Genomic DNA, 14,183 nt, shown 5'->3' on the forward strand with positions numbered 1-14,183 from the left:
CACAAAGACAAAAAACAACAACGACCTATACAATCATGAAAGATAATGATACGATTTATATTTTTTATTGTTTTTGACAGGATAGAATTGCAGAATGGGACTTTGGATCGAGGGTGAATACTGTCATTCCTGTTTTATACTGATGACAAAAATTCATTAGTTATATAAATAGTTATTAAAAACAATAAATAAATTAATGTGTTAAATTAAAATGTTTAACATCACTAAAAGGTTGACTCTTCAATAAGATCATATTATTACAATCTTCAAAGGATAAGATAAGAATATGGCTTCAAGACAAGGTTTTCTTTTTTGCTTAATGTATACCCATATCTCAGAAACTATAATAATCATTCCAAACGTAAGAGTGGTGGTTATTCACTGATGCAGCCAGAGAAAAAAAAAAAAAAAAAACCTGCAAATATTTGTTTGTAAATATTTTTGATCATTTACAAATGATCAAAAGTATTTGATCATTTATTTATTTATCTATTAAATAGAATAGAATAGAATCACTTTATTCATCCCCGAAGGGAAATTCAAAAATGAGTGAATAAATAATAAACAAATGATTATAAACAAATATCCATTAATAAATGTTCTATTTTTATGTGTTTATTTTTTGCCCATGTATTACACAAACAAATGTCTTTACAAATATTTGTCAGCAAATATTTTGTTTATTTATTTAGCATGTTATTGATCAAATCTATTTATTTAAATATTTGCAAACACATATTTGCTTACTTGTAAACAAATATTAATTGATTTTCAAACAGATATTTATTTGCAAACAATAATTACTTAAATATCTACATAGAGGTACAGAGGAATATTTCCAGCAACCATCACTCCTGTGTTCTAATGCTACATAATGGTGTTGAAAGGCTAATTGATGATGAGAAAATTATGTTATCACATGAAAAAAAAATGTGAGTTTAATGGAAAAACATGAAATTGTCTGGGGGATCCCAAACTTTCGAACAGTACTGTGCACTAACACCACATATCCGTGTACAACTGTGGTGTCATAGAGTGCCCAATCTTGTCCTGTAGGTGGCGCACTATAATTAGTCGAACTGTTGCTGCCTTTTCTTCGTTGGTGCACTTGCCTGTAGAGGGAAGTGTCCTCCATGGTGTCATTGTAGGGCTTCTGAGGTTGAATATCCAAGTTAAAACGATGTCTGGGTACACGGCAGACGAGAAGCTCCGTGCCCAGCAGCTGGCGAAGCTCCGGAGACAGTGGCTGAAGGACCAGGAGCTCAGTGCGAGGGAGCCCGTGATACAGCCTAAACCTCCCGGCGCCGTCGAGAAGTTCTGGACTGGTTTTCTGGAGCCGAAGAGCCTGTGGAGGCTTTACGTGAGTCCGGCTACACAGCTAACACAAGCTAGCTAGCTAACAACACAGCCGCTTATTATGAAAGTATACATGCGAAATTATTTGAGCAGTTTACGTAGTGCAACTACAGTCAGTGTCTTTTTAAAATATGTATTTTTTAGTAAATGTGACGTTATCTTGTTTGCAGTTACAGTACAGAGTAGCTGTTTACTCACCTCCAACGTGGTGAACATTATTAGGGTCCGAGCACCGAGGGTGCGAAGGACAGGCGGTGCCAGGGCACCGACTGTCCAAGGCACCAGCGGTGCCAAGGACCCTATTGAAACCCTAGGGTTTATTATTATTATTATTATTATTATTATTATTATTTTTTTTTTCTCCCGTAAAGTAAATTGGCTTTTTGGCGGCCTTATCATACTCCAAAACGCGTGAAATTTGGCATGCACATCAGGACTGGCGAAAAATTTGATATTTTATGGGAGTTGCGGATGTGCGTGCCAAAATGGCTCTATAGCGCCACCTGCAAAGTTGAAAAAGTAGTCATTAGGCCAACTGCCACAATGTTTCATGTACAGCTACAATATTTGGTGGGCATATGCAGAACATCTGGACACACCAAAAAGTCAATTACAGCCACGCCCTAAACCCAACAGGAAGTCGGCCATCTTCAATTTGCTGTAAATTTTTCAAACTTAATCGCTCCTCGGGAAATGACTTGCCTTTTTGGCGGCCTTATCATGAACCAAAACGCGTGAAATTTGGCGTGCACATCAGGACTGGCGAAAAATTTGATATTTTATGGGAGTTGCGCATATGTGTGAAAAAATGGCTCTATAGCGCCACCTGCAAAATTGAAACAGTGGTCATTAGGCCAACTTCCACAATGTTTTATTTACAGCTACAATATTTGGTGGGCATATGCACCACATCAGGACACACCAAAAAGTCAATCACAGCCACACCCTAAACCCAACAGGAAGTCGGCCATCTTGAATTTGCTGTACATTTGTCAAAATTTATAGCTCCTAGTGGATAAGTCTGAGAGAACTGAAATTTGGCCAGTACATGCACCAGACCTTTCTGATGAAAAGTTATCAAAAACTCAACCAGAAGCCAAAAGGTGTGGCCATGGCGGAGCCTCAAACAACTGATCCTTCGCCATGAAACAGGAAGTGGTGTCTAATTCTTCTCAACATGCTCCAATCTGCCTGAAACTTTACATGTATGATGACAGTCCTGTCCTGATGTCATCCACATAGGGATATTCATTGACAGTCATAGCGCCACCTTGTGGTTTCAGGAAATAGACATCTTTTACACTTTCATGCCCTATTGTTACCCGGTTGATCATATTCACTTCAAATGCAGTGACAACAGCCTAAACACATTGATGATGCATCCCAGTGAAAATGGTGACTTGTCATCAAAGGGCGTGTCTGTGGCGGCCAAACCAATTTCGATGTTTCGCCATGAAAATTTAACGATTCATATCTCAGCTGAACAACATCCTATCTGCCTCAGACTTCACATGCTGGATACCAGGTCCAGTCTGAACACATCCACACTCATAAATTTTGAAAAAGTCATAGCGCCACCTGTTGGTAATAGTAAGTTTAAGGCCTTATATTTTCAGGTACAATGGCCCCAAACTTGGTGATATCATGCTGGAAATTGGTCAGTCAAGTCTTCACCTCTTGACAATCACACACTGTGAAGGGTGTGACATTTCATGTAACGCTGTTGCCGTAGCAACCAAATATCGCCATGAAAAACAAAGCCCTTTCTGACAGGTTAGGAATACTCCAATGCTCACAAAAATTACCACACACATCACCATTGACCCAAGGAACAACACTGTATGCATCTCGGCACTGCACATGCTATAGCGCCCCCTACAGTATTTTTAACAAACAGCCCCCCCAGCACGTTTCACCTACATCCATGAAATTTGGGAGGCTTATAGAGCACATCAGGACGCACAAAAAAGCCTCTTGGAGCCATGTCCTAAACCCAACAGGAAGTCGGCCATCTTGGATTAATTGTGAGATTTTTGATGATTTTTCTCACTTTTGAGAGTTAATACCTCCTAGGGGATAATTCCAGGAGACCTGAAATTTTGTCAGTCCACACAGCAGGACTTGGTGATGAAAAGTTATCAAAAGTTTAACCAGAAGCCAAATGGCGTGGCCATGGCGACCATCAGCGTTTTGATGCTTCGCCATGAAACATCAACTGCTGTATAACTCTCCTCTGCATGCTCCAATCTGCCTCAAACTTTCCATGTGTGATCACAATCCAATCCTGATCACATCTACAGGCCAACAGACACTCTCAGTCGCAGCGCCACCTGATGGAGGGACAGTAAATGCTGTATAACTGGCCTCTACATGATCAAATCAGCCTGAAACTTTTCATGAGTGATCAGAGTCCAACCCTCATCACATTCACTGTGTGAAATACACTCTGAGTTACAGCGCCACCTGGTGGATAGACAGGAAATGCTCTATAACTGCTCTGAACATGCTACAGTCTGGCTGAAATTTTAAATGTATGATTGGACTCTGGTCCAGATGCGATTCAGAGGCCGACATACACTCTCAGTCACAGCGCCACCTGGTGGACGTGCGTGGATTCACGACCAGCGTGGATGCGAGGACCCGTCCATCGCTGCTTGCAGCTTTAATTATTTTTATTACGTAAACATTATTTACTTGACAGGCTTATGTGTCAATGTAGGGTTTATTTGGGACTAAACATTACATTTAAAAAAATTCTGCCTAAATTTTGAGAATTTGTTGTTTTCATTCCTGGGAGTTGTATTTTCACCTCCAACGATGTCTTCCTTGTAAAGTTATTTTAATGTTTCTCCAGAAATGTAACTCCTACAGCCATTAAATTTGTGGATGGCGCAGACAGAATTGATAAAATGACTCCAGCAGAGGACAGATTTTTAATTTAGTGGTCTTTGAAAATGGAAAGACATTAAATAAAATCGATCTGGAATCAGCTTGTGACTTTTCACATGCGATGGCAACACACACCCCTTTGCATATCACTTTTTATCCTATGAATGAGTCCACACCAGCATTTTCACATAACCATTATCTGTACACTGCTGTGTAATAATAGCTTTATTTATGTAGCATCCTCAAAGACAGTGTTTACAAGTTGCTTTGACAGTTAAAACATGCACTATAGACAATCAAGCAAGACATCAGGAGACATGGCAGAGCAGTCACTTAGAATAAACAATAAAAATGATAATGATAACTAGCTAGATTAGCACGCATATCAAACAAGGGAACTAGGCAGTTTAAAAATTAAAGAATCAAATGGAAGGCTAAAAGATGGAAATAAAAAAAAAATAGTGAATTTAAGAATCAGAGATGACATACCAAGGAACCGGTGGGTAAAATTTAAGTAAAAACAAGAGACAATATATAAATTGAACAGGACATAATACAGAATAAAACACTGAAAATAATTGAAACTAAAAGTAAACTTAAAAGCAAGTCTATAAAAGAAGTGATTTAAAAGAATTCACTGACTCTGCAAGCCTTATCTCCTCAGGCAGGTCTTTTCAAAGTGGAAGGGTCCTGATGGAGAAAACTCGGTCACCTTTAGATGTAAGCCTCGATTTTGGAACAACCATAGGATCCACCTGAGGATCTAGGAATGAAAGTAGGCTTGTACTGGGTCAACAGATCGCAAATGTAGATTGAGACCCTGGCAAGCTTTAGAAGTGATGAATGAAGTCTTAAAATCAATTCTAAAACAAGCAGGGAGCCTGTAGAGGGAAGCCAGGATAGGTGTGATGTGATGTCTGTTAAAACTGTTAAGGTTGTGGGGTGCTGGAGTCTATCCCAGCTGACTCAAGGCAATGGCAGGGTTCACCCTGGAGAGGTCACCAGGCTTTTGCAGGGCCACATAGAAAGACAGACAACCAGGCACAGTCACATTCACACCAATAAACCTCTGCATGTCTTTGAACTGTGGGAAGAAGCTGAACCACCTGGTGAGAACCCGCACAGAGAGAACATCTAATCTGCACACACAAAGACCCCAGGCTCTGAGAGTTGAACCCAGGACCTGCTAGCTGTGAGCGACTGTGCCGACCACCGGTCAACCATGCCGCCTCATTTTGACATAACATTGTAAAAAAACTGGAACCTTGGCTTGCCATACGTCCACTAAGTAAACGTTAATTGGTGAAATGTCAAACTAACACAGCATTTTTAGTAGGAAGTATGGATACATTTACATATGTATACAATTACAGGAACTTTCTGGAGTCTCAGTATCATCCTTGTTTAAAAATTTGGCGCTTGGATTAATTTTTAAGGGCAATGTGATCATTTAGGATCTGCTGGAAGCAATTTTGTTTATGTCTACACCAAATTTTTTGCCTATGAAAGTTACATTTCTAGAGGTTTTGTCGCCTAAATATAGCTTCCTGAATAAGAGGCTTACAGGAAGGGAATATGCTTTAAGCTGAATGTAGGATATGAGAGTTGGTATGCCCAATATGTAGGATAAATGCTGTGATCCATTATATGTGTCTCTTTCTTAATATGTTTGTCTCCTTGTAGACCTACAAAGCATACAAAGGAGGAGTTTTCGCAATAACGCGGCTGTTGATACCTGCTTGGATTGTTCACTACTACGTGAAATACCATACTGCTGTAAGTTATCAGAGATGTGCAAACAAACAAGGCTTCTTTACATGACCTATGTCATGCAGTTGTCAACTTTACTCTATAAAAACGAAATTGTCATTGACTCTCCACAGCAAAGACCCTATGGTATTGTGGAAGTAAAACCCAAGCTGTTCCCAGTAAGTATACCTTGTTTCTTAATCCATATAATCACTGTTTTTATTTTCTATACATACAATTCTCATTAGTTCTATCCATAGCAAAGTCTGATCCTCTCTCACACTAACCTCCTGGAGGTCTTACTGGAGAAAAGAGTATTATCTGAATGTTTCGTTTTGCCATTTTTTTGTGCCCAGGGTGACACCATTCTGGAGACAGGCGAAGTTGTTCCAGATCTCCCTGAGACCCACAGCCATCATTGAAATATATCAATTATTTCCTCGAGTTTCTGTTGTAAAAACTGTGTATATGCCATTAAAATATTGCAGTCATTTTTTGTGCGTGACTTGTTTATGCTGATATATTCCAGTTGGGTTTATTGGGTTTAATGGGTTTATTATCGTCACATGGTCACGTGTAAAGGCAGTGACGCATTTTGGCATTAAGTCTTCACTTGTTAGCCAAGCAGATTGCTAAGGCTCTTTTTTAGCAGGAATCTTCTACATGATGTGGTCTTTAAAGAATGCAAACACTTAAAACTAGTAGATGGCAGTGTCTTGGAACACAATAGTTTTAAACCAAAGAGCATAAAAGTAAATACAATGATTAACAATGTACCAGAGCAAGCAAATGCATTTTGGTAAGAAAAAAAATTGTGACATGTAAACAAAAAAAGCAGTAAAAATGTCAGACACGTACAGTATATTTGGTAGATTGTAATTTGTAGTTATATTTTAGTAGTTGGATATATGAAATTTTGAATTGCAGTGTTAAGACAAAAGCCCTGTGACAGACTGGCGACCTGTCCAGGGTGTCCCCTGCCTTCGCCCGAGTCAGCTAAGATAGGCTCCAGCACCCCCCGCGACCCTAGTGAAGATAAAGCGGTGTATAGAGAATGGATGGATGGATGTTAAGACAAAGCGTCCTGAATCTTAAAACAAATATCATTTGAGTGGAGAAGTCCATTTGCAGTATCTGGTGTAGAGCTGCATGTCTGTAGTGATAATCTCATGTAGACTTTGAATTTTATACCAACTTTGGTATACCGTAATCAGTGATGATTGGCTGAATTTCCAGAGAGCAGACATACACCTGCAAACTGTCAAACAAAGAATGTATACTGACAGTCAATAGAAACTTTGAGGTAGAAATGTACGCAGAATTCTACTTGTAGGGGGGCTGTATTTATTCATTGTGGATTTACTGATGATCTAGTGCCCTGGTAGTTGAGATAATGATGAGTTGTCATTTTGTCATGATTCATTGCTTATGGGTTGGTCACTTTGCAAAAGTGAACCAAATACACACCGAGCAATACTCAGTGAGTATCTGCACAATTTGAGAATGGGTTTTGAAGGCCTATATAAAGGCCCAAAAAAAGGCCACCATTGTTAGTCCAGTGAACAGCATCATGCCGCGTCTATCACATGAACAACGTCTCTGGGCACTGGGTATGGTGGAGGCCGGTTTGAGCTCCAGTGATGTAGCCAGGCGTATGGGCTGTTCCCAACCCACAATCAGAAGCCTGGTCCAAAGCATGCGGCGACGGATTGCTGCTTGCATCGAAGCAAATGGAGGCCATACTCGGTATTGACTGTTGTGACTTTGTGTTTGGCAGGTGCCGTTTTCTTTTGTGAAATTCTTTATTTTGAAATCATTCTTGAAACTTTAGATTTTTGTTTCTGTATGCCAATATGCTAAACAAATGATTCATATGAAGAAAATCCAGTTTCGGGCTTCAAAATAAAAATTATGTTGAAAAATATGGTCTCAAAGTTTTTAATGACTGTCAGTGTACTTTCTAGCACCATATATGTTTACTGTCTGAAGAACTAACACTTATAATGTGTTAGCTCTTAAGATGGTAAGCATACATGGTACTACAAGTGCTATTATATAGGAAATAATAGAATATGGGATTTTTTAAAAATCTGCCATTTGTAACAAAAACATATTGTTGAATAAAAACTTTCTGAGGCCACTTTTCTGTCAGTACTGGATTATGGTGACATTTTATCCATGCATGATTCAACAGCACTCTTAAGCTTTTGGACACTATTTATCATTCTACTTTGGGATTTATTACAGGTGATAGTTATAATACAGTACACTGTGAGCTGTATAACCCTCTGTCAACCAGTTTAAATTATTCATTTTTATTTCTATCCCCTTACATTACTTAATTACTGTCTTTTTTAAAATGAACGCTTTGCAGGTGCTTACAAAATACAGATTTACTCATTTGTGTGTTTTCAATCTTAAATGCTCCAGTTACAGTTTAAATTAACATTCTAAAATCTGTAATAATAATTTACAGCCATCCAAACCTCAGTGTATTAGTCTGAACAAAGGTTTACAACAAAACTTGATTCGAGTGCTTTTTAAAAGAAATGTGAGGCTTTTATTGTGAAGGCAGAAGTTGCTCGTTGAATTATGGAATACTGAAAGTGCACGATATGACATAGAAGGAAGGGTCTTGTTAACTGTCAATATGATGTTAAAAGTCACTCATCGGTGTAGAAATGAATGAGTTTCTACAGCAGTGAGAGGAGCAGTCAGTTGCCAGCCGTATACCTGTGTGAGGAAGTCAGAGGTAAATATTACACAACTTTTCTCCAACGTTGTAACTAGCCGCAGAGCTGCTAGCCTCCCCTAGCTACACTGCATTAGCCTACTTAGCTAGCCTGCTAACTTTAGCCAAACAAGTTAATTTGGTTTCTTGAAGTTTTAATCATTAACCACATCTACATATGTCTTTCGTATACACGCTGTGGTTGTCATATATATCTGTACCAGCGTTTTAACTCGGTGTATTCACGACTGTTTGCCGACCCTACTCATTTCTTTGAGGGAACCATAACTGCTGTAGGCTAACCTGCTAAGCTATAGCCTGCTAAGCTAACAAAACGAAAAACAACAGATTCAAACGCCGGGAAGAACAGAGAGGAGTGTCGGTTTTGACAACAGTGGGTTCATTGCGATGTTTTCGTTTTGTATTTTTTTCCCCAAAATTAGCAATGAACGAGAAAGACACTGAAGAAGTCAAATATCTAACGTTATAGCGCTGGTGTAAGTCCTTCATAGTTATGTATGTCCGACTGTTCTGTCTCTGTGTAGTGAGGTCTCAGTGTAACATTATATTTTTCTCGTTATTCCAAATAATCTTTGATTATATGTGCTCATGTGTAACATGCACATAAGTAGATGTGATGCCATTTGTGTTGGCATTGTCTTTTTCATTTGGAGGGACTTAAAACAAAGTAAGCTGGTATGTCCCAGATACTGCATCGCCAGCTATTAGCATAATTCAGTACATCATAATGCACTGTTTTTGGTGCCATTGTGTTTCTGTGCAAATCCATTTCTGTGTTTCTCATTGTGGTTATAGTTATAGATAGTGTTGGACTGCATTATATGAAGATGTGTCTTATTTTTTGTAATTCATTTTTACGCACCATGGGACAGAATATTAGAAAATATAAGATTATGCTCATAAATATCTGAAATATGAGAAAGTGCTCAGCAGTTGTTTTGTGAGGACCAGGAATGTTGGAGACCATTGGTTTCCTTGATCCAGTGCAATTTGTAATTTTAGCATGTGTTTTTTAATTTAAATATTTGAATCTATAAAGCAACTAGTAGCTACAACTGTCAAATAGATGCAGTGGAGTAAAATGTACAGTGTTTGCCTCTAAAACACTCGAGGAGAGTATCTCATAATGGTGTTTAATGCTGTTCCTGTACATGCATTTAGTTAATTTTTACCACTGCAGCTGTGTAGTATAAAACTACCTTATCTGCAGCTCTGCAAGTCTTTTTATTGCCTGGTGACCAATGTCTGTACCTACTGTAGGTGTTTTTTGCTACGTTGTGGATCCAGGCTAGCTATTTCCGACTATTTCTATATGCTAAGCTAAGCTAACCAGCTACTGTAGCTCCATAGTTAACAGTTAATTTAATGAGGCATCTTGAGCCTAATTTTAGATGATACATAGTTTGATGTTGGCATATTTACTCCCTCTTGTCAGAGGGATGTTTCATGATTGTGTTCTCTGTCTGCAAGGCCTGCATTGTACTGGTTAATGTATCATGCAACAAGTTGCATTTTGAGCACATCTATGACAGGTTTTCATTTAAAAAAGAACAACTTTCCACATGTTTCATTCTTTCACTGCATGCAGTCTTCATTATTTAGCTGTCATCCCTCAAATTCTCATGCTAGTGCTTTCATAGCACTTCTAAATGTCCACATAAACTTCTGGTTTTCAGCTTCTGCGGCGATGATGCACCCCAGCAGCCTCTGTGACTTCATTGCTAAAACATGTAATTCAATGACATCAATCAAATTTAACATTGTAAACATTATGCAATTTTTTCTATATGACACAAGACAAGGTATATACAGTACTTTATTTTTTTCAATGATAAAAAATGACGACGAAGGTAACTAAAAGGTCAGCGCATTGTCTCAAACAGATACTATTATTTAATGTGACGCCTTCAGTGATGCTTTTTATATACATAGCAGCATACAGACTTTAAAGCGGAGTTTGTTCTGGTAACAAGGTGTATTTATCTCTAAATTTTTTTTTTTTTTTGGAAACTCACAAGTTACTAGTCACTCTATAACTGCCCTACCGTTATTTTTTCGTAAATGTGAAAATTTCCAAAATTCAAAATCACCTTAATCTGCTTTTTGTTTTTGCCAGATCATGTCAGCAATCAAGGTTGCCCTGCAGCAGAGCCAGAAGAGTGGCAGAAGCAAAACCTCTAAAACAATGTCTGCAGAGGTGTCGCCGGACTCCAAATGTCCCATCTGTTTGGACATATTTAACAACATGTCTTATCTGGATCTCTGCCTGCACAAGTTCTGTTTCCGCTGTATTCACGAGTGGTCCAAGAACAAAGCTGAATGTCCATTGTGCAAGCAGCCGTTTAATTCAATCTACCACAGTATAAAATCGGAGCAAGACTTTAAGAAATATGACCTGCGGCCAGTGGAAACTGCTTCTTTTGGCACTTTTCAGGGAGTGCGGTTTAGATACCGCACAACTCTTACCGGTGTCCAACGACAGGCAAGGCGAAGGACCTCTCCACCTCCAGACAACGGAGTACTTTTCGAAGCCTCAACAAATCAATCCCAACGGCAGTGTGACCGTTACATCCAACATGTAATGACGAGGTTGGCTGCCAGGAGAAGAGCTGTGAGTGAAGGCAGGACAGTGAACAGTGTACGGGAGCAAGAAATGGTGAACTTCAGGAGGGAACTGTATCGACGGGGATTTAGGGTCCGAAATGTTCGAGATGGTGGCCGCTCTCGAGACATCTCAGCTGAGTTCTACAGAAGAAATCCTGCCTGTCTACATAGACTGATCCCCTGGTTAAAAAGAGAACTCACTGTGCTGTACGGGGCCCATGGCTCTTTGGTCAACATAGTTCAGCACATCATCATGTCTCGCATCACACGTTATGACATGGAGGATGGAGCTATTCAGGAGGAGCTCAGGCCGTTTCTGCAGGGTCGCACAGAGCACTTTCTGCACGAGTTCACCAGTTTTGCAAAGTCCCCCTTTAATATGGAGGCCTACGACCAGCATGCTGTCTATGACTTCCCAGCTCCTCCCTCAAATGAAGACAGCAGCACCAACTCATCTGTCATTGCTATCTCAGAGGATGAGGAAAACACTACAGAGTTGGGCCATCCAGGAGCCTCAACCTCTACTCTGAGCCACTCTATGTGGGATGATGAGACGCCTGGGCCATCATATTCTACGACAGCAGAACAGGCCAGAGCAGAACAACTGTCAGTTCCGGACTCTGACTCTGATACCAGTTTAGAGGAAGAGACACATGATTTTGGCGCTTCTCCACAGCAAATGAGTCCTCACAACCAAACAGACTTGACTCAGGGCGAACGTAACGACGAAGAGTGTCTTTCCTGTGACAGCGACGACTGTGTCATTGTAGGGTTTGTTAAACCGACAGCAGAGAGGACTCCTGAGCTGGTTCACCTGTCCTCTGACTCTGACGAATCTGCCAGCGAAGATACTAAAGACGTGCCTCTTCTGCCTCAGCACATCCGCTTCACCAGTCTGAGTCCTGCAGCTTCACAGAACAGCGATGCCAGTGGTGTCGGGCGATCGGAAAATCACATGGATTCTAAAGAAAGATGTAGCTCTTCGATATCTAGCAGATGCAAGACATCCAGCAACTCAAACAGAAAAGACACAGAAAGAAGATTTGACAGTAAAGAGAGATCTCGGGAGAAGCCCCGGTCAAAGGACAGAGACCACAGGAGAAGGAGGAGGTCAAGAAGTGGAGAGCACCGACGCTGCAGAAGCCCAGTGATCTCCCACAGCAGTGTGAGCACTCATTCTAATGACCAAGGCTGGGCCAGAGACTACTCAAAATGTGACAGTCGTTATAAAAGGAGGGACAGTGATCGCACTTATCAGTACAGCCATTACGGCCAAGAGAGAGATGATAGTGGAATGCATTTCTCACAGAGACAGTCCTACTTTTACACTAGCCACAAATCCTTAATATTGCACTCTCGCTCCAGGAGCCACAGCAGAGACTCGCGGAGACGGGATAGGAGGCATTCCCGATCTAGGACTTATTCCAGCAGTCGCTCCCCTTCGGTAAAAAGAAAATCTCACCACGACAAGCCTGGCGGGAAGAGGAAATACAAAACAAGGCATTTGGACGAACCGTCCAATAGCACACTTTCTAACTCGTACGCCAAAGGTGACTCAACGAAACACAAGAAAAAAAGCAAAGAGAAGAGTCGCAAGAAATCCAAAGAGAGGTCGAGAAAGACCAGCAGGAGTGTCAGCGTGGAGCTTGTTAGTGACGACAAAGCGTACGAGCGAAGCAGGCGGCACCATAAGAAAAAGAAGAAACACAAGAAGAAATGCAGAAGGCACAAGAGCAGTGAACCCACAGAGAAGAAGCGCTTACCTGCCGTCATCACCATCGATAGTGACAGTGACTCCTGTGCTAATGATAGCGTCACCCAGGCCAGTAGCGCTAATAAGGAGAATCTCACTGAAAATACCACAGATGACCCAGTCGACCCCACACCTGCGGACTCACTGTCGTAATCATGCTGATGGATTTACCCTCAGCTGCTATAACCTGCCACCAGTATTTTAGTATATTGAATTCACCAGCCCTCAGAAAAGATGGTGGATACACGTATGCACTTAAATGCCACCAAAAGTGTTTTCTAAAGAGACGTTTCATTGGACATTAGTATAGATATCTGTACTGAACTGGATTGAGGTCATGACCAGATAAATGATGTAAAACAATGCTATTTTATGTGCAAATGTGCCACTCTGAACAAGTCAGAAAAGTAATCATATTGGGAGTCGCACATCTTTTTCAAGAATCAGCTCTTATTTTGGAAATTCATCTTATTCTATGTTGTATTTTACTTCAAAGGTGCTCTCAGGGATCGTGCTGATTACATTTGTTTGTTTTTGTTGTCATAAGTCAGCTATATTCTTGAGACAAAACTATTTCTACCTTCTGCTCATGGATGTGTGCTTATTATCTGCAGCTGGTGTTTGGATTTCAGAATGGGCTTTTTTCTATTGAATTTTATTTAAGAATAAATTGCAATGCATAACTGTGTGCACTCTATTTTTGTTTATGCCGTTTTTTTGTCATTTAAGGTATGAGAAATTTGCCAGTTATAACTTAAATAATTGACAGCTTCATACTCAAACAAGGTACAGCCAAGATTTGAAAGGAGGAAGAGAGTTTGAGACAAATCAAGCACATCGTGAAACTAAACTTAGATGCAAAAACAGGCGTAGGTATCATAAAGTATTGAAACATGTCATGGTAAGACATAAAATGAAACACAATTCAATGTAACTATAAACACGTATAAAAAACATGAAATAAGTCAGTAATCACTTCAATGAAAGATTGTCCAGTTTTTGTGTCTTTTTTTAAAAAATGTTTATCTGGATCAAACAGTCATGACGTGTAACTGCACATCATTTAATACTATGATGATA

General features: G+C 39.9%; 2 protein-coding genes across 2 annotated transcripts; both read left to right on the forward strand.

Moving 5' to 3' along the window:
* Positions 1–1,084: 1,084 nt before the first annotated feature.
* Positions 1,085–6,485, forward strand: ndufb6 (NADH:ubiquinone oxidoreductase subunit B). The gene is made up of 4 exons (XM_022193726.2): positions 1,085–1,360; positions 5,929–6,021; positions 6,129–6,173; positions 6,351–6,485. The coding sequence occupies exons 1-4, from the start codon at positions 1,181–1,183 to the stop codon at positions 6,414–6,416; spliced, it is 384 nt and encodes a 127-aa protein (XP_022049418.2). The 5' UTR covers positions 1,085–1,180; the 3' UTR covers positions 6,417–6,485.
* Positions 6,486–8,553: 2,068 nt separating this feature from the next.
* toporsa (topoisomerase I binding, arginine/serine-rich a) lies at positions 8,554–13,800 on the forward strand. The gene is made up of 2 exons (XM_022193727.2): positions 8,554–8,746; positions 10,863–13,800. The coding sequence occupies exon 2, from the start codon at positions 10,866–10,868 to the stop codon at positions 13,254–13,256; it is 2,391 nt and encodes a 796-aa protein (XP_022049419.2). The 5' UTR covers positions 8,554–8,746; positions 10,863–10,865; the 3' UTR covers positions 13,257–13,800.
* The last annotated feature ends 383 nt before the right edge of the window (positions 13,801–14,183 follow it).

The sequence above is a fragment of the Acanthochromis polyacanthus genome, chromosome 3, assembly GCF_021347895.1.
Source record: "Acanthochromis polyacanthus isolate Apoly-LR-REF ecotype Palm Island chromosome 3, KAUST_Apoly_ChrSc, whole genome shotgun sequence".
NCBI lineage: Eukaryota > Metazoa > Chordata > Actinopteri > Pomacentridae > Acanthochromis > Acanthochromis polyacanthus.

Bases quoted from the DNA above. Each gene is read 5' to 3' on its own strand.
- ndufb6 (XM_022193726.2), top strand. From the start codon at position 1,181: ATGTCTGGGTACACGGCAGACGAGAAGCTCCGTGCCCAGCAGCTGGCG. The intron at 1,361-5,928 runs GTGAGTCCGGCT...GTCTCCTTGTAG, and splicing joins AGAGCCTGTGGAGGCTTTAC to ACCTACAAAGCATACAAAGG. The intron at 6,022-6,128 runs GTAAGTTATCAG...GACTCTCCACAG, and splicing joins ACGTGAAATACCATACTGCT to CAAAGACCCTATGGTATTGT.
- toporsa (XM_022193727.2), top strand. From the start codon at position 10,866: ATGTCAGCAATCAAGGTTGCCCTGCAGCAGAGCCAGAAGAGTGGCAGA.